This window comes from Talpa europaea, assembly GCF_964194135.1.
Source record: "Talpa europaea genome assembly, chromosome: 12".
NCBI lineage: Eukaryota > Metazoa > Chordata > Mammalia > Eulipotyphla > Talpidae > Talpa > Talpa europaea.
This window is the reverse complement of record NC_140079.1, coordinates 65,825,819-65,852,652: the sequence shown is the minus strand read 5'-3', so window position 1 is coordinate 65,852,652 and position 26,834 is coordinate 65,825,819. Positions and strand designations below refer to the sequence as shown.

The window sequence follows — 26,834 nt, the reverse complement described above, 5'->3', positions numbered from 1 at the left end:
AGACGGGTCTCTCTGCATTACCCGAGGAAAGGGCATTTGCTTTTCATATTTCATTTAATTTTGTTTTTTACGTGAAGTAGCATGACCTTTTCAAAATCATGGTGTCTTCCAAAGTTAGGAATCAGGAGAAAGGAGGGAAGGGAAGAGTCCATGAACTCCCTAAAAAGAAAGGAAAAACCCAAATTAAAATGTTATGGTTCACGAATCATTGGAAGCATGGCCATCTCCTGCCTGCGTGCCTGTTGGCCAGCCTTAGAATGTGAGAGCAGGTGGGCAGGTTGGAAAGGTGGCAGATGACTAACCCATGGGGAGATGTTTCATGGCACTGAGGCAGGCCCCAGGCAGGACATGAAGACAGGAAACAACATGTGGGATGAATGTAAGGACCCCAAAGAGAGGGACTGACAACCAGACCCCATGTTTGGGAGACATAGAGTGGAAACGCAGATCCACTCCCACCTGGAAGATGTTGGGAGTGAGGTAGGCTTGAGTGACAACTGATAGTGATGGGCTTTTTAACTGTCCCTTTACAAAGTACTTTTGCTTGTTTGTTGGACTCAATCCTCAGACCCTTATTCTTGTTCAATATAGGTAAGGCACGGTAAAGTGCTCTGGAGCTGGAGGTGGGTAAAGCCAGGTCTTCTGACAAACTTCAGCACAGATCTATTAGGGACATGCTCTCTGGAGTATTTGTTGCATGCTCGCCACAGCCAGTGTGACTGTGCAGCGCGTGTCACCATAATCCTAAGGCTAAGGGATGACTAGGAAAGGACTCCTACAGAGTTACTGCCCTTCCTCTAAGCCCTCAGAATGGCTCTTTTCTCCTCGCTGTAAAAAGAATGATGAAGTCCCCTTGGTATTTATCAAACACTTGGTCGGCTCATCCTTCCTGTAAGAATTATGTCAATGTATGTCCTAAACCCACCTATAGCCTTGCCCTGACCCCAAAGTCAAAAAGACATGAAACTCCACTTTGGAGCTCTGGAGAACCATCAACAAAAGTTTTCCTGAAACCTGAGCCTCCTGAAAGGAAGGACCCACCCAGGGTCTCCCAGCCTTGTTATGCAGGAATCTAGGCAGAGTTTCAGAGCAGACAGCCAAGATTTACTGTCCCCCACCAGTCCCCATAAAGACCAGCCGCTTAGTCACCCTGAACCGCAGCTCCTTCCACTGATCCTTTCTGTATTTGACAACAGCCCTAAAACAAATATTAGTACTAGAAGAAACCCAACCTCTGCAAGAAAAACATTACAAGCCTTCTTCCCCTCAGACAGCATCCCAGGAATATTTCCACTCTGACAATTTCAGCGCCTGCCTGCCAGGCCCATTTGTCAAAAGTCGGGGACCCTTCTCTGTGCTCACACAGGAGGCCCTGGCTTTGGGGACACCAGGTCTGTTGGAAAGGAGCTTGGGAGAGCCCTTTCCCCAGCAAATGCCAGAATGGTGGCTTCAAAAGCCTCCTGTTATGTTTTCCTGCATAGGCTGTCCAGGCAGACACTCACTAGGAAATGGTTAGCACTGTATAAGCACCAAGCGCTGCCAGTTTATTCTGCTGGCTTTGGCCTGGGGTTTGGGTTCAGAAAGCATTCTGGCAGCTAAATGAGCCCCTAGGTCGAATGAATGTTACTGGTTTCAGGATCTGTCTCTTCCCTCCTAGTTCTTTTTCTTCAAATCAACCCCTCCTTTAGTGCTGAGTTCAAATACCACTTCTTCCAAGAAGCCTTCCCTGGTGCCTAATTGGAGTTGCTCCCCCTGCACTTGGCAGCTTCAGGGACACCTCTCACTCTCCATTATATGTGACTGTTCTTGCTTCCTCTCCTGCATGGTTGGCTCTCTGTCTGGCCTATCTCTTTCCCCTCGCAGCGCCTCACACAGTCACAGGTAGGCATTACATCACAGGTGAATGAAAGAAGGAGGCAGAAGCAAGTACAGTTGGCCTTGAACAACAAAGGTTTGACATTTCAAATCCACTAAAACAGATTCTTGTAAACAGCATGAATTTATGGTATCAGCAAATAAATTTGCAGTACTATAAATGTATTTTTTAATAACTGTCTTTTCTCCAGCTTACTTTATTGTAAGAATACAATACAGAATATATATAGCATACAAGATAGGTCTGGATTGACTGTGATGTTATCATTAAGGCTTCTGGTCAATGTGGGTTATTGATACTTAAGTTTTGGGATAGTCAAAAGTTACACAAGGATTTTCAGGAGACCAGTGCCCACAACCCCTGCTTTGTCCAAAGGATGACTGTGGTCTTCAAATTGGAAGGTCAGTCCCCTGTATTAATCCTGTCTTCTTGTCCTGTTTGAGTCTTATCTAGCTCAGGCAGGGGATGCTGGAAGATGAGAGTCTCATTTGTTTTTTTCCTTTAAATGATGAAAGGTTCAGTCCCCTAAGGAACACACAGCTTTCCAAGACAAACAAAAAGAGCAGATTCTGAGTGTCTCCAAGGAAGTGTCAGTCAGCAAACGGTGTTGCGATGCCCTCTTCACCCCGCAGTTCAGAGTGGTCTGAGGTCCCCGGCCAGGGCAGGACATTTAGCAAAGTGAATGGAGAGCCTGGTTGATGTCTGTGTTTGCACCCCCCCCCCACCTATCCCCAATCTCTCTGCAGTTGCTGGGAGACTATGACAAAGTCAAGGCTGTGTCTGAGGGCTCCGACTGTCAGTGCAAGTGTGTGGTGAGACCTCTGGGTCGAGACGCCTGCCAGAGGGTGAACGAGGGGACTTCCAGAAAGGAAGACTTCTACACGGTGGAGACCATCACCTCAGGCTCCTCCTGCAAGTGTGCCTGTGTCGCGCCCCCATCGGCCCTTAATCCCTGTGAGGGAGACTTCCGGCTCCAGAAGCTTCGGGAGGCAGACAGCCGGGATTTGAAGGTAGGACCTGGTGTGGAGAGGCTTTGGGACAGAAGCACTTTGGGGACCAAGGAGCCCAGCAGGACCATTGCTGAGTGTTGTGAGGCTTTGAATCACAGGGACTTGTTTCAGCCTTTAAGGAGGTCAAGCCCTGGGCTCCAGAGTGGTGCATGAAGACTCAGGACTCACAAACAGGCCATTTACAAGCCTGATGTCTGAGGGAGATGTGCTATCTGCCGCTCCTGATGGAGCCTGGGAGGTCGGGTTGGAAATGACTCCCAGGCCCAGCCAACCAAGACAACTTGAAGTTGTTTCCCTGGAGAATTGCTGCCATCATTTACTGTCAGCCTAACAGGCACCCCACAGGGGTGAGAGACACAGCTTGATCCTGCGGTCCTCCAGGGCTGGGTGACCCAGGGCAGGAGAGATCTGGGGCTGTTTTCAGTTAAACTTGGAGCCTGTACTATGTTCCACAGCCCTGTGCTGGTCGAGAGCTCTGTGTGATCCCCACACTCGCCCTCACTGGCAGCTCAAGGCTGCCAATGAGGTGACCTTGAAGGGGAGTCAGATAACAGGGTTTCACATCCTTGCCATGCGTGCCACCACCTGCTGCAGCATTCTACTCAGCTGATCTCACTTTTCTGTCCTCAGTCTCCTGGAATAAAAAATGTGAGGAGCGCCATTGACGTTATGGGGTGGTTTTGAGAATTGATCACATGATAATTGTTGAGTACCTGTGCAATGCCTGCCATACTGTCAGAGCTCAGGAATCCAGTTCCTTTAAAGAATGACCTCGTGAAGTGCTGCCCCACCCTCCACTCCATATGCTTGGTAACTGATGGTCCGTGGTATCCCTTTAAGCAGAGCGTGCTTACCAGGTCAAGGAGAATTCCAGGATCTGGCCAAGTCACTCAGAGCTGCAGATCTGTCATGAAACTTCTTTTGGAACCAAAGGCACAGTCAGTCACCCAGTTATAGGACTGAACTCTTGGGAGTGTCTAGAACAACAGCAGGCAAAATGTTCTATGAGGACTGGGAAAATCACCATGGTACATACCAGCTGGTTCCCATGGCTCTTAACCAGTTTCAGCTGGTGGGGGAAGGAGATTGTGCAAATCTGAGTATTTCTCATGAGGGATTCTTCATCTGAAAACAAGACTGGGAGATCAGAGAGGAGCAGAGATTGCATACTGGTGGCCATTATGTGGCCAGTCTTTGGAAGTGTCCTATCTGCCCCTTTGCCCCTAGTCACTTGCCCTGGCTGCCACTAGGGCCTCAGCCATCATGCTCCCAGGGTTTCCTGGCAGGAGGGACCATATGACCGAACTGAAAAGCCTGGATGCCCCTCGGCAGCTTTCTACCTCAGAGATCAGCTCCTGAGTTTCTTTTACACCAGTGTCAGTTTGGCTTGCACTGCTAAGGAGAAACTTTCATTGGCATCTTTTGGAGACTCCAAAAGATGACAGAGATGATGAAGCTGAGTGTTTCAGAAGCAAGTCCTCCAGGCAGTGGCATGTATAAGCTACTTTGTTGAGTATGTATAGCTCACCTGTTATGAAGCAGGCACTGCGCTGGGTGCCTTGGGGATGAAGACAATATATATAGACATTACAGTTGGCCATTTAGGCATTACAGTGGCCCTTGAGCCACTTGGGAATTAAGGGCACCCATCCTACCCCCCATGGTGGAAAATATGATTATAACTTTTACTTCTTAAAAAATTTTTTTTAAAGATTTATTTATTTATTTATACAAGCACTGAGTACAGTCAGAAGTGCGGGAGGGTGAGAGATTTCACCAGAGCCAGAGCGGGGAACAGTACAAGGCAGAACGACGAAGTACACTGCTGAGGGGAGCAGCGGGCAGCAGGAGAGGTCTGCGCGCCATGTGGGACCCTCGCCCGGTGGCCGGGGATCGAACCGGCGCTGCAGAGGCTGAGGGCAGCTTCGCAACCCAGCGCTCAACCACAGCGCCACCGGGGAGGCCCTACTTCTTCAAAATTTAACTGCAGTTATTCCTTGGTATTAGAAGTGTCCAGAGTACCAGAATACCAAAATCCAAGGATGCTCAAGTCCCTTATAGACAGCCCTTTGTTTCTGTGCATTCTGCATCAAGGGATTCAACCAACTGACTTCAGCAGTAGGTCAGATTTGTCAACACAGAAACTTCAGATGAGAAAAGAAAAAAAAAAAAAACCATCTATTAATAGACCCCAGGTAGTTCAAATCTGTGTCACTCAAGGGCCAACTTTCAAGGAGCACACAGTGTGTCTTGTTTGAAAGACATGTCCTTGCAACTGGCAGACTTAATAAAAGAATATAAATGGTTTGGTGAACGTGTCTAGACCTCAGGTTTGATTGTTCATTATTCTCTTACCCAAGTATTCCAGAAAGCAGAATGCCCACAGCTACACCATTGAGTTTCTCTGTGTGCCCACCAGCACAAATAGCAGTTTCTAAGGGCCACCTCCCCATTCCTGACTTATGGCTGCCAACATGGGCATCTGAAAGGAAATGACTTTCCCTCGGTCTATCTACCCCTGCCCTGGACTAATGCTGCCCTTTTCCACAGCTTTCCACCATCATAGACATGCTGGAAGGAGCCTTCTATGGCCTGGATCTCCTGAAGCTGCATTCAGTCACCACCAAGCTGGTGGGGCGAGTGGACAAACTGGAGGAGGTAAGGAAGATTATAGGTTTCCATATCTTTACTTGATCAGGACACACAGTGCATGAACTTCCCACAGTATGTTTTCATAAAGCACTAGAATTAACCTATTATATTCTTTGGTAAATAAATATATATATGTGTGTGTGTGTTTGTGTATAATACCAAGTGTCTGATACACACACACTCATCCAAAATCATACCAAATTGCTGGTGACAAAGAGAATCAGTAAAACATAAATACCTTGCTTTTTCATATATAAGAAAAGAACCATATAAACTAAAAATCAAAATACTATACAATCCAACAGTCCTACTCTTGGACATATATCTGAAAAACATGAAACATCTGCTTAAAATATTGCATGCTCTACAGTGTTTATTGCAGCATTATTTACAATAGCTAGGACTTGGAATCAACCTAAGTGCTCACTGATAGAGGACTGGATCAAGGAGATGTGGCATGTATGTATAATGGAATACTGTTTCAGCCATAAGGAAAGATGAAATATTGCCATGTATAGCAAAATAAAAGGATTTCTAGGGAATCCTATGTAGTACAGTCAAAATGACAGAGGCAAATATTGGACATTTACAGAGCATACAATTTAACAAAGCAAAATAGTGGACACTAACAAAGGAAATGAGGCCTCTGAGATTAAGAGGGATGGGGATGGGGGAGAAAGTGTCAAAGGGCATAAGGGATGGTGATGGGGGGAAATAGAATAAAATGTAATTACTTTTTTCTTTCAAAAAAGTTCAAAAAAGTAGGGAAATGGTTAAATCAGCCATGGTACATTATACCTGGGAATCCTATTCATCAGTGAAAAAGAATGGACTGTTGATACACACAACAATTGGATGTATCCCACGAGTATTATGTGATTTCAAAAAGGCTAATCTCAACTCCGTAACAAAATAAAAATAAAAAAAAATCTCAGAAGGTCATGTACTATAGGATTTCATTTATACAACTTCGTTGAAATGGCTGTTATAGAGAAAGAGGACAAACTAATGGCTGCCAAGGGTTCAGGATGGTGGTGGAGAAGAGCAGTACCCAGAGGGATAGCACTAGGGAGGTCTTGGTTGTAAATTGGTTACACAAATCCACACGTGTGATATAATGACAGAACTATACACACGCTTCATACCAATGCCAATTTCCTCAGTTTGCCATTATGTTGTAGCTATGTAAGATGTGAACATTAAAAATAAACATATAGCCTATGTATTGCTATTTTTACCTTGACTTTTAGGGAACACAGAACTAAATAAAAGGTAAAAATGCAATATGCATCTTACCTCTGGTTTTAAGGTGGTGGCGTCTCCCTTCTGGGTCTAGGGTTGTTAAATTTCTTTTTTTCTCTCATTCAGTTTGTATCCCAGTTGTTTTTTGTTTGTTTGTTTGTTTGTTTTGTTTGTTTGTTTTTTCCTATGCTTTCAAGGTTAGTTCAGTAACAAAGTTCTGGAGGTTAGGGTGGTTCCTTGGGTCGTTTTACACATTTCCTTCCTGAATAATTATATATTTCTTTTATAGTTGCTATTCGTTTCCCTAGTGTGTAACCCTCCATGCCCCCATTTTTATCTCCATTAAATGTAAGCAAGAGGGCCTCCCTGGTGGCGCAGGGGTTAAAGACAGTGCTATCAAGCTACTGCCAGCCACTACAGCATGAGTTCAAGTTAGATCCCTGGCTGGCCAGGGAGCAACCCACATGGCGCAGCAGACCTCTCCTGTCTCGCCTGCTGCTCCCCTCAGCAGTGTACTTCAGTTGATCTGCTTTTTCTGCTCCCCACTCTCTCTGGTGAATCCTCTCACCTCCCACACCTCTGGCTTATACCCTAGTTCTTGTATACATAGATCAATAAATCTTAAAAAAATTAATTAATGCAAGCAGGCTCTCCTAGATAGGTAGAGGAAGGACTAGGCAGAAGGAGCAGTCAGTGTGTCACCACCATTTATAGTGACATCGCTGTCATTTGTCGCGGCTGGAAAAGTCAGGGCAGCTGAGCTGGGTCCCTGACAGTCATGACGTTGCCTGTTTGTTCCTATGAAGTCAGTTTTTATTCAGAGTAAGACGATTTTAAGTTTATTCTATGAAACAAAATGACACCCACCATCATTCACTAGCCTCCTCTGCCCTTGCTCCCACTTTGCACTCACTTCCCCTTTGTAACCTCAGTTCTGTTTGTCCGTGTCCCCTGTTTTATCTTTCTTTTCTTTTGTCTGCTCATCTGCTCTGTTTCCTTATATTGCACTATAGGTGAACTCATCCAATATTTGTCTTTCTCTTTCTGATTTATTTCACTTGCTTCACTCCCTTGAGTTCCTTCCATTTTGCTGCAAGTGGCAACATTTCATCTTTTTTATAGCTGAATAGTGTTCTATTGTATGTATGTGTGTACACACACACACGCACACACATTACATCTTTATTTTTTTAAAGATTTATTTATTTATTTATACAAGCACTGGGTACAGTCAAAAGCGTGAGAGGGTGAGAGAATTCACCAGAGCCAGAGCGGGAAGCAGAACAGGCGGATTGACAAAATACACTGCTGAGGGGAGCAGCGGGTGAGACAGAAGAGGTCTTTCGCACCATGTGGGACCCTCGCTGGCGACCAGGGATCGAACCAGCACTGCAGAGGGTGTGGGCAGCTTCGCAGCCCAGTGCTCAACCGCTGCGAAACCAGGGGAGGCCCTACATCTTCTTTATTCCAATCATCCATCAATGGGCACTTAGGTTGTCTCCATATCTTAGCTGTTATAAATAATGCTGCAGTAAACATGGTGCATACAATTCTTCAAGTTAATGACTTCATATTCTTCCAAAAGATACCCAAATGAGTTTCCTGGATCATTTTTTCAGTGTTTTGAGGAAACTTCACATTCTTTCCCAAAGTTGTTGCACCAATTTACATTCCCAACAACAGTATACAAAGGCTCCTTTTTCTCTACACCCTTGCCACCACTTCTTCTTATCAATCTTTTTGATGTAAGCCATTCTCACAGGTGTGAGGCATGTCACCACGTGGTTTGGGTTTGCATTTCCCTGATTATATCATGCGTCTATTGGCCATCTGTATGTCCTCTTTGGAAGAGTGTCTGGTCAGATCTTCTGGCGAGTTAATCATTTTGGAAATACTTTAAAATGGTTAAATAAAACAAAGAGCTCAAGTTGTGGCGCAGGAGTGAGTGGGGGCAAATATGCCCCTGTAGCTTTGCCCAAAAAACTGGGACAGGGTGATGAAACATTGGCATTGCGGGAACTGCTTTTAGGACACTCCTAACATGCCTGAAAACATTCCTAGAACGTGACCAGTTCCTCCGCCCTCCCGAAGCTTGGCCCTTCAGTGCTGTGATGAAGTGTTTCCTGAATCTGGCCATTTGCTGTGAGGGTTGGAAGGGCCACAGTCACTTTAGTGGTGAGGTCTGATGAGAGGGGTCAAGGCTCTGGAGCCTGAGCTTTGCAGACAGACAGTGAGGCCAAAAGGACTGCATCACTCCCTCCCATCAGCCCTTTGTTCCTGGGGGGCTTTCTAAGAATTAGGCCGCTCAGTCTCTAAAGTCTCTCCCAGTGTTGACTAATGGAATCATAAGACTGGGAGTGGTCAGTGCCGTCCTACTCCTGATGGACTTCATGCAGGCTTGGGGCTTTTTTATCTATAATCACTTTCTGATTCTTTCAGCGGGGCCCAAAAGGAATTAAGCTAGATCCACTTTGACCTTGGATATTGGAAATTGTCTGTATCCCTTGGCTCCCATAACTGTCCAAATGTGTCCCTTTAAAAAAAAATGCATTTCTATAGAAACAGGATGACAGCCACCTCTTCTTTATCCCATGACTGAACAGCCACATTCAGTCTGCAGAACTCAGCCTGGAATGATAGGTCCAGGCTAGCACACAGCGCCCCTGAGGCCAAGGTCAGGCACTCGACCTCTGAGCTTTGTTTAAGGGCCTTGATCTCTTTCCAGTCTTGTCTATGACTGAACCCTCCTGGTTGGCACAGGATGGGGACATGAGTGAATGTGGTACCATACCACTACCCCAGCAGTGTCATAGGGTGTTGTGTGACTTCTGTGCAGTTCCATTATAACAGTAATTTATGTATGCCAAAACCAATCTTAGTTATACCCAGGAGCTTTTTCTCTTCTTCAAAAGTGGGGTATGTTGAGTAGTAAAATCTGGATCTTTTTCATAATAATGATCCTCCTCCTCATCATCATCATCATCCCTTATGTCTGCACAGCATGTTTTGGTCTTAAAGGCATCTCTTACACATTCAGCTCATTGGTTCCTTTGAGTAGGACAAGGTATGAGACATTAGGAAACCAGGTGATGTCCGTATAGTCCCAGTGAGCTTGAGCTCATGCTTCTGGTTCCTGGTCCAGAGTCCTTTCCTTTTTTTTTTTTTTAAAGATTTATTTATTTATGCATATAAATATGGGGTTACAGGCCAGAGGTGTGGGGGTGTGTGTGAGAGAATTTACCAGAGACAGAGTGGGGAACAGAACAAGCAGATTGAAATACACTGCTGAGGGGAGCAGCGGGCAAGACAGGAGAGGTCTGCCGCGCCATGTGGGTATCTCCCTGGCTGGCTGGGAATTGAGCCCATGCTGCAGAGGCTGCGGACAGCTTCACAGTGCTGTGCTCCACCCGCTGCATCACCGGGGAGGCCCAGGGTCCTTTCTAATGAGTCCTGCAGATTTCTTTGAAATTGTTGCTTGTCTGCCTTGCAAGGATCACTTTTTCCTATCGGAGTTTAAAACAATAGCGCTTCCAAGGGAATTTCCAGGCAGAATTGGAGTATATCCCATAAGTCCTATTCAATGGATTAAAGTTGAGTTCGGGAAGGTTGCACTCAGCTGGGCAGTGGGGGGCAAGGGTAGGGAGGTTTCTAAGCCAGGTTGTTGGAATGACAAAGTGCTGTGGCTTGACAGTTGTCACAGGTGGGCCTGGGCCCTGGGCTTATGAAAAGGAGAGTGTCCCTCGAATTGCGGTCCAGCCACTGTCTCCTGGCTCCTGCAGCTGACTGTCTGCAGTCTTTGAAAAGGCAGGATGTTGGGTAAATGGAAAAAACACTCCCTCTCCAACCTGGCCCTGCAGGAGGAATAGAACTGAAATTCCGTTCTTAGTCTTTGGATAATCTTGAGTCCCAAGGGGGGGTTCTGTGGAGGTCAAATGAGACAACAGGGGTCCTTTTGAAGGGGCGTTTTGCCCAGATCAGAGCAGAGCTTGGCAGGAGAAGCAGGGTGTGTGCGTGTGTGTGCGTGTGTGTGCGTGTGTGTGTGTGTGTGTGTGTGTGTGTGTGTACTTTGCCACCTCCATCTATAGGATGACATAGGCATGGAAACTCCATTTGCATATGAAAGAGGAAGGAAGGAAAGCAATGCAATCTGGGCTTCTCAGTCTTCAGTCTTGGTGAAATCAGCCCTGGGAGCTCTGCTTGGAGGAAGGATTGCTTCAGTTTTGTTTTCCCATATGAAAAGTAACATATGCATGGAAAAGTGCATAAACAAAGAAGAGATAGCTTAATAATTCTTATAAAACAATCCCATGTGACCACCCCCCCAGTTTAAGAATAAAAAAGAGCTCCTCCCCCACTCTCCCTCCCCTGTCCTCTCCTCACCACCTCCCTCCCTGAAGGGAAGCTCTGTCCTCTCTGTCCTGTTATGCTAATCCTTGTTTTTCTTTGTAGTTTCATTCTCCAAGGATGCATCCTTAAATACAAGTTTTGTTTGTTTTTGAATTCTAAATGCATAGACTCCTACAGAATCAGGTGTGTGGGTATGATTGTGTATGCATACTTGTGTGTGGTTAACTTCTTTCAAATAACATTGTTTTTTGAATACTTACTATGTTGTTTTCTTCTTGTAGTTCATTCATAGATATTGCTGTGTGGTGCTGTATTGTATGAATATACCACCAGGATTTGATCTGTTCTGCTGATGATGATATGGGGTTGTTTTCAGTTTTATAATTCATCATTCACAGGGGCCCCAAGAGTCTCCCTGTACATAAAAGTGTCTGTATGAATGTCTTTATGGTGTGGAAGCAGGAATGGTACTGCTGGGTCATTCGTGTGTTGCTCTTCAACATAAGACAACATCACCAGACTTTTCTCAAGTTCACCTCTTTTCCAGCAGGGTATGAAAGATCCATATACAATCTCGCCCACATTGTTATTGCTAGACTTTCTCATTTTGTCAGTCTGGCAAGTATATCTTAGCAGGGTCAAAACATGACAGCAGACTTCTTTCCTGTTCACTTCTTTCCTATTCACCTGTTCATTGGGTCTCCTGTGGCATTCTAGGGCATTCCCCTGGAACTAGTCCAAGTTCTTTCAGTGTGTTGAACCCTGGCTGCCCCTCTTCTTGAGTGACTGGGAAGGGGAAGTGGGTATTGGAAGCATGGATATATGTTGGAGGTAGAGGTCGGTGGACACAGAACAAAGGCCCCCCCAAATGGAAAACCCTTAGCTTGCAAAGGCAAAGACAAACTCTCCATTGCACCTATATCTGCAGTGACTATTGCATCTGTTGCAATATTTGGTGGTGGCGCTAATTAAGTTACAAAGACTTTCACCCTGAATGCAGCCAGATACCCAAAGACATGTCTGCTACCCAGATCTGAAAAATGGATTCTGCAGGCAGTAGGACAAGAGGCCCGGGTAGAACCTAGTACCACATGCTGCTTCTGGGAGCAGATTTATTACCAACTGGAGAAAAAGACCAACAGAAGGCTAGATCATTAAAATAATCCTTTCTAGCATCAAGGCTTTAGTTGGATTAGGTCATTCCCATAAAAATTGCAAATCTTTGTGAAGATTTCCCCACCCCTGCTCTGCTGCCTGACACCTGTCAAGGTTTATAAGTCCTTAGACGTGTGGATGATGTGTACACATATGCCTTTGCTGTGTGTGGGTGCATATCTCATGCTCTTAAAATAGAAGCTTGGCCACAAAGCTTCCCAGACTGTGTGGGCTCCTGTGTCTCCTTGTGTGGGTGGCTCTTATCTTTCTCTCCGACTACCTGCTGGAGTTTGCAAACCCCACCCACAAGCACACATGGAAGCTGTGAAGCCTAGAGTGTCACCTGAAGCCTTTTCTCCTAATAATGTTAGTCCAAGAAAGATGTAATATCTATGATGGCTTTACCAGACCCAGAACTGGCCCGCTCCCCAGAACATGCTGGCCCAGGTGTTGCTGAGGCTGCTCCCCCAAACCTAAGGGTTTGGTGACGTTGTGTTTCTGGTCTGGAAGGCAAGATCAAAGACACATTCTTGATCCTGGGGGATATAACTTTTCATCAACTTTAAGGAAAATGTAATTTTCATCTGCACAGGCCTTTCCACAAGTTAGGAGAGCTGTCTCTTTCCAAGCCTCCCCTTTTCTCCCTGCTCCATTCCCTTGATGATACCCTAAGTGCTCTTTCCTCTGATCAAATCAGGACAGAAGGGTTTGCTCTCGGTCATTTCACTGTTCTTCCTCAAGTGCAGTTTGGAGAGGAACGTCACCTACCAGGTCTGACCACAGCGTCCTCATCTGTGAAAAGGGAACAGGTGGAGATAATATTTCTCAGATGCATTTCAGCTCTAATGTTATTTAATTCGATTTACATCTTAATATGAATTCAAGTCAATATATTACCTCTCCTGGGGTTATATATACTTCAAATCTAATTTGTCGCTATGGCCAGAAAGGTTTCCTTCTTGGCTGAAGGGGTTTCAGGTATGAGAGCCGGCCCTCCATCTGTAGCCTAAGAACAGATTGAGCTGGCAGGATATATTTAAGCGTGGGATCACCCCTACTATTAAAATTCGTCATCAGAGGTCTGAGACATTTTGCTCTTTGCTTGTTGAACTTTCTTTCTAGGCTCTGGACTTCTTGGGGGCTGCCTAGGTCTGAGTCATTTTAGCAGAGCACTTGTGTAGACTGGATGCTCGGCAGCTGGTGTGGTTGGGGGCGACTGAAGATGACAGCTGGCAAGTGCCAGCCTGCCTGTCCCGGTCAGCTGTGCTCAGGGATTGTGCCTGTCCCATCATCCGGGGTCCAGCTGTTTCTAGCTGCTCTCTCTCTTATCAGGGCCTGGAGACAGCTGTCGACTGGGGTGGCAATCCTAGGCCACCTGGTCCTAGTTGGACCTTGGGCTTAGAAGAGAGCAGGACCAGCTGACGAGTGGTCCAAGTTCCCCCCCTACTAAGGCTCTCGTTACCCCCACACTTCACACCCACAGGGACACCTGTTCTCTCTGCCCCCAGGCTTCTGTGTGAATCTAGGCCCTATGCACATTCTGTCATTGGTGGGGGTCAAGCATTCCCCTGGGTGTGGGCCCATGCCTGACAATGAGTTGGGACTACAGTTTGGCCCAGCTGTCTTCTGGCCCAGTCTCCTCCAGAGACGTCTAGTGTCTCTGAACACTCCAGCCTATGTGTTCTCTTCCCCTGGGACTAGCTGCACAAACCTTAGCACCTTATCCTTTTCTGCCTCTATTCTAGCTGAGATCCCAGGGTCCACCTGCTCAGCTTTATCTATGGTGCCCAGCCCATTTGTACCTGACACCTTACTGTGGGCAGCCCCTAATCCATCCTACACACCAGTCCTGGGAGGTAGGGATGATTACTCCTTTTCCTAGCTGGGGCTGGGAGCTCTGTAGCTTAGCAGCTTCCAGTCAGGTCCCAATGCTTTGGACTTAAGTGGCTGCATGGTCTCCCCCAGGGACAGTAGTCCCACAGCCAGACCAGGTTATGACACTTAGGTCCCCAGGGACCAGCATTTCCCCCCCACGCCCATGCTCCATACCTGGTTGTTTCATCTCTCTATGCCCCTTAAAGTTGCACACTTACCACTGGGGCTGCCCAGTGCTGACTGTATCCCCACTTTACCCCCATCCAGTTCCCCCTGGCCTGGGAGCCTGCCTAGATAACATGCTTCTTCCCCTGTGGTATCTGTGCACCTGGCTGCTGGCAGCAGAGGACAGCTGTGCCCACCCAGCAGTGTGGCCATGTCTCCCCAGACTCCTCCAATGCCCAGCTACATGCACCTCTAGCATGGGCATGTATTGTGTGAACATCTCTCAGTACCTCAGTCCTGCCCATCTCCAGGACTCATGACCTAGTGCCCAGATCTTTAATTGCCATGGCTGTTATGTGCCAACCCTCTGGCTACTTCCTCTTCCTCCCTACTCCCTTCTCTCCTCCTCACAGTGCCAGGATCCTCAGCAGGGCCATGTGGTCACCCACCATGCCAGAGAGTGACCTTTCCCGCCTCCACCATCAAGTTGCCAGCCCATGAGCCAAGTTGCATACGCCATAAATGTCATGACTGCAGCTGTCCCAGGGGAAGAGCTTGAGGCATGAGGTCATGGGGTTTACCCTTTTAACAGGGCAGGGTTGGGGGTGCTCTGTGTGGGCAGCATGCTCTTAAGTGCCCCACAAAAGTCCTTGGTGAGGAAAACAGAGCCCTATGGGGAGTGGAGAGCCCCAGTCAGCACCCCTGGGATGGAGGTGCTGGTGGGGGAGGGGGCAGCTAAGGAGAGGCAGCTGCTGCTTGGACTCTGGGAAGGGCAGCTGGCTCAGCCAGCAGGCAATGGGGTGATGCCACGCCAGCCCCATGTTTATTCAGGCGCTGGCGGGCTTTGCTATCCCTAGAGGGGAATAAATTCTGTTGCCCCTGGGTTCTTGGGACCATGCTTCTTCAAGCCCTCCTCTGTGCAAACCCAGAAAAGTGAATTCTCATTAAAACCAGGAAGGGAATTGGAGATTTGGAAATCACTGAGAAGGGGTATCTTCCAGGGGTTTGGAAACCCCCAGACCTGGAGGGCACTGAAGCTAAATCTAGAAGGCTTCTTGACCTCCCTGCCAGGACACAGGCCAACACCCCCTAGCCAGGACTGGGGAGGGTGGTTGTTGTTTTAGCAGTGAGGCCACCAGACCTGGCTGTAGGGTACAGCAGAGTGGAGTGCTGGGGCCATTGGCTGAGCCTCATGTGGGTCGCTTCAGTCCTTACCCCTCAGGATCAGAGCCTGCATCCCTCACGTGACTTTTCACTGGTGGGTGCTTTCTTGTTTGTTGCTGACTCCCCTATGGAGGGGGTCTTCATCAGAGCAGCATCCCTGTCTGTGTGACTTATCCTTGACCCTCCACGTCCTGAGCAGAACACATTAATGCATTAATGAAGAAGGGCCAGTGAGCCCTCACTTCATTTCAACGGTAGGTTCCTGGAAACTTCGACTTTAAGGGCAAGAACACATAAGGAAAGAAGGTCCTTGGCTTACAAAATCAGCGATGTTGTTTCGGTCACCACTGTTTATTCTCATCAACACTATACAAACGACTGTATTGGAGGACCTGCTGGCTTATGTGCCGCAGGATGTGGGATTCAGGGCATGCGCAGTGCAGTTCTTAGCAGGTTCTCATGAGTGTACAGAGGTGCTTGAATCCCACTAAGCACCAAAAACTATTCTGTAGGCCCAAATGGGCTCTAGGAAAACAGCCTCCCTCATAGATCTCTGCCTCCTTTCCAGCAGCTAATGCCCAAGCTTCCTGCATTTAAGATAGCGCTTCTTAAATTTTAATGTACATGCCCATCACAAGGGGAAGTTGTTTAAAGCAGATTCCGGTTCCGTAGGCTTGGATAGAGCTGAGACGCGTTTTCTAACAAGTGTAAGTGGCCCACGCTTTGAGCAGCGAGAACTGATGGGAGTCCAAATTTCCATATTTCCCCGCACTTGAGGTCCTCTCGTCTGTCCAGACTAAGCTGCTCGCTTGCATGGCCTCTTTGACATGACCGGGGAGCACAGAGCCCTTTCGCATATTCTTAGTGACCCAGTGGGGGAACTGAAGACAGAGGGCTGGGAGGTACTGGCTTCAGTCTGCCTCCTTTTTGTAATTTTGGTCAAATCACATCTTTACTCTGAACCTCAGATTCCTCGTCTGTGACACAGAGGGTTAGGCTTGAGTTCTGGGGACCCTGCTGTCTGTGACGTTCTATGAAAGGCAGCAGGCACTCACCTTGTGCTGCGCACTTCCACATATTTTAACTCATTTGCCCCTCACTCATTACAACTGAAGGAAAGTGTTGGCATTGCCTCAGCTACACGTGGGCACACTGAGTGCAGGTTGCTGGAGACGTCGGCCCGAGATCACAGCTGTAGCAGCAGCAGCGCTGAGATGCCAACCAGACAGCTCCTTCCGAATCCGTGTGTCCCAACCTTTGTTTGCACTCAACAGCCCCTGATAACACCTATCAGGAGCAGCCACACCAGCATCCCAGGTATTCTTGAAACAAGACCTCTTTCTCAAGGGTTTTCATTTCACAGTTAATCCTATGCAGTTCAGAGATGCTGGCTTGGCCTAAGCCCTCCGGAACATACCAAGTCTTTCCAGTGTTCAGAACCTGGCACGCAATGACATGCCTTGAGAGCTGCATGGTCATTGGTCCAGGAGCCTGGTTAGTTTTAACAAGCTCCTAGTTTTAACAAGCAAGGCTCTTCCAGGGGACCCTTGGGGTGGGGGGGGGCATGGAGCCACAGTGTCTGCATGTCATCGTCTGCCTGGACCCTTACATCCCCCTGGCCCTGAGCCACCCTGGCTTCCCTCTTACCAGGCAGCAGGGCTATGCCTGGCAGCATCTGAGCTCTTATACATCCATGTCTGTTAAAGGACAGAAAGCAGATGCATCCTCTGTTTTTATGCGCATTTCCTCTATCACCCTCCTCAACAGACCCCAAGGAAAATAGGCATTTAAGAGCTCAGCCCCACCCCAAGCCTCAGGTCCATGGAAACCACAGAGTGGGGGCTGCAGCCAGACAAGATGGCACCCATGTAGTAAGACTTCTCTAGAGATAACTCGAGGAGAAGGGCAATCCCAAGCTGGTTAACAGTGATCAGTGGCCCCAATCCCATTTGGCTTCAGCTTCTGGGCACAGCTCCTAACACCCCACCCCAGCCGACTGGACCAGTCAGAAAAGCTGAGCAGTGAATAATGGACACATGACTTTGGTCCTTTCTGACATGAGCTAGTTCTGAAGCACAGTGAATTTGCCCAGTGGGGATCATTTAGGGCAATAGCTTTTATTTTTTTTTTAATTTTTTTTTGTTAAACAATATTTGCTTCCCCCACCCCCTCAGATTGAGTCCCCACAGAATTTCCTTCCCCAAGGCACCCGTGCACCGTCACCTTAGTCCCCTGTGCTCCTCTCTCCTCCCTCTCATCCCTCTCCCTCCTCCTCCCCTGCAGCATGTCTCTGATTTATAACTGTCTGTTTTTGCTTTGTTGTGTTTTGTACTGTTAGTATTTTTTTTCACACTGATGTCTTTAGGGCAATAGTTTTTAATGGGTAAATTGGAAAGTTTGATTCCAGTTTGTTCGTTTTCTAGGTGAGTGATGCTTTTCAAGTGCGAGCTCATTAGAAAACCTGGTGAAGTAGGTTCCTTTGGCCACCTCTTCTCAAATAGCTTCAAAAACCCTTCTGTCATTGAGCTACCAGTTCACCTTTATGGGATGCCATTTGTGGTTGTTTATAATGTTCCTCATCAGTGGACCATTGCTGTGTGTCCTGGAGATCAGGGGCATGGCGGTGTCATTGCTAGGAATGCCGTGATGGCGGGGAGTGTAGCCAGAATGGGACAGGCTGGGGTCCAGCTGCTCCGCGATGCTCACGGGTGCGGGTCCTCAGCACCTGCTGGGTACGCAGGGGCCCCATGGCTTCTGGCCCCTCCCTCAGCTTGTGTGTCTCATGAGCTATGCAGATGGTGGTGGCCATCTGTTCTTGTTTGTCTTCAGAGACTTAAACAGATCCACTTTTCACTTTTTTCCTCTTCTCAGGAAGTTTCCAGAAACCTCACCAAGGAAAACGAACAGATCAAAGAGGACATGGCAGACATTCGCGCTGAGGTGAACAAGCGAGGCAAAGAGAACTGCTCCAAGAGTGTCCTGGACAGCGAGTCGGACATCCGCTCAGCCCTCCAGAGAGACGCAGCGGCGGCCTACACACATCCAGAGGTACAGCCCAGCCACCAAGGGCCTCTGAAGGCAGCCTGGGAGTTGGGGTCCCCACAACCCACACATGGATAGAGCTTTTGGGTTCCCACCCTTGCATGGTCCATATCACCTGTGGCTCAACTCTGCGGGTCTGTCTGGGCAGGACAAGGTCCTGAGTTCAACACCAAGGCCCAGAGAGTGTCAGTGAGCAAGTGTGGAAGTCCAGACTAAAGTCTGTTCTCCTGAGTCCCAGCCCCTTCTTTGCATTGTACCCATGTGCCTTTGTGGGATCCCTTGACTTTCTAAGTAAGAAGGAGCATACATGTGCCTTTTCTGGGACCTCCCTGGTTCACTCCCAGTGGCCTGGCTTGATTAAGAATAGCAGCTGACTTTCCAAAATCTGGGTTTGGAAACAATTCTGGGTCCTCCCTGTTTATAGGGGACTTAGTAGTGCACGCCTTACTTGCATCGCTGTGTTGTGTGGTCTGCACCACAGCTCTGGACACAGCCTCACCCTTCAGATGAGGAAATAGATCCAACATGTGCGTGGTCTCCCTCCCATGACCAGAGCCCTTGGGCTGAGGCTCACTGTGCCAACATGTCTCCAACACATCTCGGGCACGAAGTCTCCCCTACATGAAAGAGAACACTGTCTCTTGTGACGTGAGTGATACCAAAGACCGACTTGCTTAAAAATCAGTCCCCACTTAGTGCTGGTTTCTTTTGGCTCCAGTTACCAAGTGATGTTTATGTGTTATCATTTCATGGTGGGTTAGCTCCTAAGTTGATGCCCAAGAAATGGACTTTCATTTAGGGGGTAAACCAATACGGGAGAAGAAGAAACGGAAGTTTGGCAGTAGGACTGGAAGAATGTGGGAGGCTATGAGTGAGGCATGGCTGGATGATGTAGTCAGAGGGTCCTGGCAACCTAGGGGGAGCAGTGGTTAAGCAAGACCCTGCTGACATTAACTGATTGCCAAGGGTTGGCGGTGGATAACAGAACGTGGATTCCAGGTGTACTGTTGAAGTTGACCCTCAGCCTCGGGCAGCTGGGTAGGGTGTGGGTGGAGCAGGATCCGAGACAGCCAGAGCCCCTGAGCCGAGGCTCACTGTGCCAGCACATGCAGGCTGGTTAGGAAGCTTTGCTACTTTGGACACCTTGCCTGAATTGGGGTAAGAGAGGAAGTAGGACTGGGTATGTAGACTTGGCACTCGGGCAGAGAAGCCCATCCCAGTGATGCCAAGCTGGCAGCAACTGTGGGTTTGGGGAATCTCTGGCACATGTTATCTGAAAACAGGAGAGCAGACAGATTAGAACTTTGGGGCCATAGCCCTAAAGACAATATTTTGTCTGCACCCTGCCCAATATATGACTCAAAATATAAACAATCTCAAACCATAAAATAAATATCAGGCAGCCAATTGTATTCTGGCTTTGCCCATGATGACTATTTTGATGCTTTTTGGAAATAGCATATTCTTTTAAAAATTATTTGGGGGGTCCCGGCATGCCAGCCATGGAGCACATGTTGGAATCTGCTTGGTGGGTCATCCCCGAGCAGATCTGAGCTTGTAAATCTAAGCGCCAAGGGACTAGGACTGGGAGGAAACCCGGAGGTGCCGCTCACCGGCCCCAGGCCCGGAGGCTCCCAGCACAGCTGGGCTGACATCCTCAGCTGCTCAGCGCAGCCTCTTGGCTTCCAGTCTCCCAGTCGGCTGAGCTGGAGAATTTCTCTGTTGTCTTGATGACACATTATGTGGTATGTTCAGGAACCCAGCTCAGATTTCCTGAGGGCAAACAGCAAACCAAATCAAACACATCAAACTCTTTTTCTCCTTGCTCAGCAGAATCCTTTTCCCTCCTGAACCCCCCATTCATCACACTGCTGAAGTTAGCACAATCCACCCAACCCAGGGTGAAGGGGGAACAGCCGGGAGAGTGAGTGCATGCCTGGGGTGAGGGGAAAGGGAGGTGGAGCAGGAGGCCCAAGGGTCACACCCCTCTCTGCCCTTTTACTCTTCTGTCTCTTTAGCGAGCCCCCTGCTGAAAGGGGCCACGGAGTGCCTGGGTTTGGCTGTTTAGGCTGTTGTAGATGATGGTAGGGCTTCTCGGAATTGTGAATGACAATTTGCTGGTGGCCTCTCTCCAGAATGGGCCTTTCTGGGAGAGTCAAGGGGATTTAGGGGCAAAGGGGGAGTGGGGACATCGGGATACCAGAGTTGAAGTCATACAGCAGACTCTCGGATTAGCAGAGAGAGAAAATCAAAGCATGCAGCATGTCGCCTGTGGATCCAAGGAAATTATATGTTCTCTGGCAAAGGCTGGCCATGGTCTTGCTCCATCTCCTTGGCTGAGAGAGAGAAGTGCCGTTCCTGCCCAGCCCTGAGAGACTGGAATTAAACACAGTTCCTGGGGTTTGCCACGAAGAAATGACAGCCTGCGTTTGCTATGCAGAGGGAAACCAGGGTCCCGCAATCAGACAACCCGCGGCGTGTGAGTCAAGGGCTGGGCCTCTCTTTGGCCTCCCAGGCAGCTCTTTCCAGTGGGAAATAAGGGATCCCCACGTCTGCTGGGCAGTAGCCAGGCCATGGCCCTGGGACTTGGGCATTAGAGTTAGTTCCGTGGTCAGGACTTCGGGCCCTGTGGCTTCATGTGAGAAAAGCACAAGTTCCAGAGGCAGCCTGGGCCTACTTGGTAGTCTGGGACTTAGTGCCCCTGTTGGCCACCTCATTGATTGACCCCTGATCAAATTGCTGCATGATTTCAAGCCCCTTTTCCCTCACCTGTAAAATGTAGACAATCTTGTTTCCCTTGCTCTGTTGCTGTAGAGCAAAACCTAATCTAAAGGGACATGTTTGGCCACAGTAAGTGATGACTAAAATGTCCTCACCACAAGCCAAGCATCTCCTGCCCCTAACCAGCAAGAAACGGGACTTACAGATTAGACAAGTATGGGGGTTTCCCATCAGCCACCTCTACCTGTGTCTTCTGGGGACTCTCTCGGGGGATTTTGGCAAAAAGGAACCCCCTGTCTTCCAGAACCTGGTCCACACCATGTGCTGGGAGCAGGGATGCTCATGTCGGTGCTGCCATATCTGTTGTGCCATCTGGACAAAGTCTTATTGTGGGAAGCCAGTACAGACGGGACGGGGGGCAGGACAGGGGGTATTGGGATGAGGACAGCAGGTTTTCTCCAGGCCAGATTTTAAAACAAGAGCCTGATTTTCTTCCTCCTGGGCAAAGTGTGAAAACTGGCCATCATCTCCAGGTCCCTGCCAGCTAATATTCAGTGACCTAAATATAATGCTCTGCCTTTTAGGGGCATCTGGGGACAGAGATTTTGTTTCAGAGTAGGCTCTGCTCTCTGGGTCTGGATTTACAGGATTTCAGGGAGCTCAGCTACCTCCGCCTGGTGAGAATTGGGGTTCATGGCTTGTGTAACTCTAGGAAGCTGCCTCCTCATTATTGGCCATTGTGGTCCTCATGACTGGAGCAGGCCATGTGCCCCTGGGGTCCCTGTAGTTCCCTGATGGACCTTCTGCCCCATAGGAGCAGGACCCACCTGTGGGGTGGCCTGACTGAACACAGACCCTCACTGGCCCCGTGTCCAATGTCCTTTACTACCAAAGGTGGGCGATTGTGATCCTGAGTGGGGAGCATGGTTCGCTGGACCAAGGCAGGACCCAGAGCCCTTGCCACACTGTGGTCACAAAGGTTAGTCCTTGGGCAGCAGCTCTGACCAGTGGGGTTCTCACGGTGCCATCAGAATGCCCAGGTCATGGGCCACCTGGTTTAAAGCATCATTTGATTTGACAAAATCCTGTGATGGTCACAAATATAGAAAGTTCCTTGGGATTTGTTATGATTCAAAAATTCAGTTTAACAAAAATTAAGGTACATCCACCCTAGGGGACCAAAGATGAACAAGAAGTGGTCTCGCCTTTCCAGTTTCTCAGTCTACAGATATAGTATCATTAATAATGCCTGTGAGAGGCAGGGTGGGAGAGGCACTACAAGAGTACAGATTTGTATTCATTAGGTGTTGTGTTCAGTTTTGAATGAGAGACCCTTAAACAATAGAGCGTTTTGTTGTTCTATGTAGAACTCTGAAAGCAGGTGGTCCAGGACTGGTGTGCTTAGCTGCATGACATCATTAGCAATGTTTGTCTTTCAAATCCCCCTGCCCCTTTGTTACAAGATCAGCTCCAGCCATCCTGTCCACATTTCAGGCCAGAGAAATGAAGAGTATGCAAAAGATGCCTCCCACTGAGTCTGCACCCCTTACCCCTTTATTTATTTATTTAAGATTTATTTATTTATGTATTTATACAAGCACTGGGTATAGTCAGAAGCGCGGGAGGGTGAGAGAATTCACCAGAGCCAGAACGGGAGCAGAGCAGGCAGAAGGATCGAAGTACACTGCTGAGGGGAGCAGCGGGCGGCAGGAGAGGTCTGCGCGCCATGCGGGACCCTCCTCTGGTGGCCAGGGAGCGGTGGGCAGGGAGCGGGACCCTCCTCCGGTGGCCGGGGAGCAGCCGGGGATCGAACTGGCGCCTCAGAGGCTGCGGGCAGCTTCGCAACCCAGCGCTCAACCACTGCGCCACTGGGGAGGCCCCCCTTACCTCTTTAAAGAGCTTCTCCTAAAGCTCTTCCCACCGACTTCTTATATTCATTGACAAGAACATAATCCAATGAGCACTCCCGCAAAACCAGCTTCCCATTAGTAAGGAACAAGGACACAAGATCCTGGAAGTCAATTTGAAGTCCTGGCCACAAAGCAAAAAGTGAGCCTTGGGCTGGAAATAGAAATTCTGAGTGAAGTCTGCACATGTTTCCTAGGGGACCTAAGATTTTAGCCAGAGAAAAGTCTGAGCAAAAATAGCAGCTCAGGAGAACCAAGAGGTTCAGGAGACAGCCAGTGCCCGGGGTTCTAAGAATGTAGGAGCAGTGGGAAAAGCAAGGAAAATGAATCCTGAGAACATTCAAGGTCAGTTTTTAAGAGAGTTCTATATGCCAGGGCAAGGACTTTGGACTTGATTCCCATGCAGTAGGAAGGGTTTGGAGCAGTCTGTTATGACAGCAGAGGTAGGAGCAATCATGTTTCCTCCTGAGGTGTGCATGTGTTTCTCAGACCCATGGCCACCTCCAGCACCCTTGCCTACAAGGATGTTGCTGGAAAGAACAGATCTCGGAGCTAAGTCACCCAACATCTCTAGGCCAGAGCTTAGAAGAGAACTGTGTCCCCTGGGAAGCATAGTGTGGAGTGTGGAGACACATCCTAGAGCCAGACTGCCTGGACTCAAATTCTTTCTCTGCCATTTACCAGCTGTGGGATCCTGGGTGATTGTATAACCTCTCTGTGCCTCAGTCGCCTAATCTGTAAATGGGAATGATGAGAATAGTTCCTGGCTCGTAGGGCTGATGGAAGAAAAATGAGCTAACATATGTAAAACCCAAAGAACAGCACTCAGTTCTTGGGAAGCACTTTTGGGATTAGCAGCTGATCTGAGCATGCCCTGGGCTCCAGCACTGATGAGACCTGCCCTGCCCTGTGTTTCCTCTGAGGAGCAGTATGAGGAGCAGTTTCTGCAAGAGGAAACCGTGTCCCAGCAGATCAACTCCATCGAGCTCCTGCGGACTCGGCCTCTGGTTCCACCCACAGTGGTGAAGCCCCAGCGGCCCCTGCACAGGCAGGTCCAGCTGAGGGGCCGGCCAGCCTCCAAGCCCACCGTCATTCGAGGTATCACCTACTACAAAGCCAAGGACCCCGAGGAGGAGAATGACATTGAAGAGCAGCGTGAGTTGGGGTCAACAGGGCTGCCCCGGGGGCAGGGCAGGGAGGGGGCGGCACTACACTGAGACCATACCCCTCCTGCAGTCTGATGGCTGCCTTGGCCCTGCAGACCCAGCTGGGTCACCCGGGAATCCCTGTGGTTGCAGAGTATCCAGAGTTCTTGCTGCCAGTCCTCCCAGCTTGCTGAACAGCCTTGCGCAAATCACTTGACTTCTCTGGGCTTGCAGAACACCACATGGCTGAGTCACAAGGGATTTCGGTGCCCTTAGTCTGTTATCCCTATTTGCAATGGAGACACTGGAGGCTTGGAGGGGAATGACTCCCTCGGAGCCACACAGTGGGCTTCTCTGGCCTGCTCCCCACTCCAGAAGCCTCAGGGCTCCTGCCTGAGACTCCCTCGGAGCCACACAGTGGGCTTCTCTGGCCTGCTCCCCACTCCAGGAGCCTCAGGGCTCCTGCCTGAGACTCCAGCCCCTCTTCCACCTCACACCCTTACACCCCTGTTTATCTCATCCCTTCTTACTTTCCGTAATGCTTTCTCCTGCTTTTCTTCCTCCTTGCCACCTGCCCTTCCTCCATACCATTGTCCTTCTCCCCTCTATCCTGGGGGTGGGGGTTCCCACTCTCCTCTGCCAAGCAGTGGCCCCCTCCTGTCTCTGGGCTCACACTATCGCTGGCATCTTCCTTTTACCCATCTCTAACTGCTTATTGTCTTTTTTTCTTATGGGTCTGTGGAGGTCTTATACGTACTCTGGGTACCAATCCATTGTCAGCCATATGGATCACAGTAGGTTCGCCCTGCCTGTGGTATGTGTTTTCAGCTGCTTCATGGTGTTTTTGATGAGCTGATAAAATCCAATTTAGCAATTATTTTCTCTGTGGTCAGACTTCCGTGTCCTTGCTGGAAAGCTTTGCCTCCCCCTGCTCAAACCTGCAACCTCCTCACCTCACTCAGCATAGACACTGAAGTCGGCACACCGTGCCCCAGATGCACGGGAATGGCCCCATGCTCTCTGATCTCCCCTCTGGCCACCCTCCCAGCTCACTCCTGCTCAGTGTCCTATGCGGGTTCTGGCCTCAGGGCCTCTGTGCTGCAGCTGTTTCCCCTGGAGTTGTCTTCCCTCTGAGAGCTGCTTGGCCTACTTCCTTACTCCTTTAAGCCTCTGCTCATCTCTCCATCCCTCTGAGCCTCACCCTGGACACCTGTCCATGGCTGGGGGTTTCCCTCCCCTCCCAGTTCTCTGGACCCTCTTTACTCCATTCAATCTTTGTCCATAGCACCTTCAAGCACACTTGAAAGGAAATCCTCTTATTAGTCTGCCAGATGCCACCTGTTCTTGGTCATTGAAAGGTGTCCCTTTCCAGAGCCACAAATGACCCTTGTGTTTGTTTCCCAGAAGACGAGTCTTTCAGTGGTGACAACGGAGTGGATTTGCTGATCGAAGATCAGCTTTTGAGACACAACGACCTGCTGACGAGTGTCACCAGGGGACCAGTCACCACCCTTCAAGGCTCTGCTGTGACAAGCGATGCAGGCATTCAGCCCACAGCTCTGTCCTCAGCAACCCCTGTCCCTGACCCCACTCTCTCAGCCTCAGCTGGGCAGTTCTCAGCATCACCCCAAACAACTTCAGTGCTGCCAGACCCTGAAGGGGAAGCAATCCTCAAACCTACTCAGGGGTCAGTGACCACCGTGGCCAGCACCGCCACCCAGCCACCCACTGCTGCAGCTTCTCCATCAGTGGCTCCTGGGGATGCATTTCTGGAGGCCACGTATACGGTCCCAGTGCCTCCTACCATGGTTGGGGCAGACTCGCTGGGAAGAGATGCCACAGCTGGACAGGGCACAGACCCCGCCAGCCCCACACTGAGCCCCGAAGAGGAAGATGACATCCGGAATGTCATAGGTGAGTTTGTTCCCCCAGGTGAAAGAATGAACCTGGAAATGGTTTGGAAGCAGGGAGGAGGCCAATGGTTAGACTCTTCATGAAGAAAGGCAAGAGGAGGTACACCTTTGGTTAATGATCAGGTAAACCTCTAGGGCTCAGGAATTCAAAATGTGTCAATGACAAGAGTGGAACCTTACTAAAAATTATAGAAATGAGGGCCTCCCCGATGGCGCAGCAGTTGAGCGCTGGGTTTTGAAGGGTGAATAGGAGTTTTCTAAAGAGAAGGGGAGCTTTCTGACTATTAGGTCTGAGGGAACAAAGTATGTTTTAGAAGCAGAGAAAATGCAGCTCCGTTCTGCCTCCGCGGTCACAGTGACTTGTGAGAGTGGGGGAAAGACAGCTGGAAAAGGAAAATGGGAGCTAGCTACAAATGTTTTCTTCAAAAAATCCCTACTTATAGTGACTGAAAAATAACACTATTTAGTAATTTTATCAAAATATTTGTTGAAAAATAGACTTGATTGGACAGATCATATAGTTTGCCTATACCTAGCTTTCCCTTCTTCACATTTCTGCTCCCTTGGTATCCTCTCAGAATAAATGCCAGCTACTGCCAGAGACAAGGCAATGGAAGGAG

General features: G+C 48.8%; 1 protein-coding gene across 3 annotated transcripts in view; it reads left to right on the top strand.

The window, feature by feature from the left end:
- The window catches only part of OLFML2B (olfactomedin like 2B), a gene marked incomplete at both ends in the record, with an annotated part of 34,366 nt that overhangs the window by 250 nt on the left and 7,282 nt on the right, over positions 1-26,834 (top strand). The window contains 5 exons of one of the 3 annotated variants that reach the window (XM_084250357.1): positions 2,623-2,886; positions 5,437-5,544; positions 18,358-18,534; positions 24,086-24,311; positions 25,706-26,215. In XM_084250357.1, the coding sequence (XP_084106483.1) occupies positions 2,623-2,886; positions 5,437-5,544; positions 18,358-18,534; positions 24,086-24,311; positions 25,706-26,215 (1,285 nt within the window). Of the gene's footprint in view, positions 1-2,622; positions 2,887-5,436; positions 5,545-18,357; positions 18,535-24,079; positions 24,312-25,705; positions 26,216-26,834 lie in introns of all 3 variants that reach the window. The other 2 variants (XM_084250356.1, XM_084250355.1) reach the window with 2 other exon arrangements.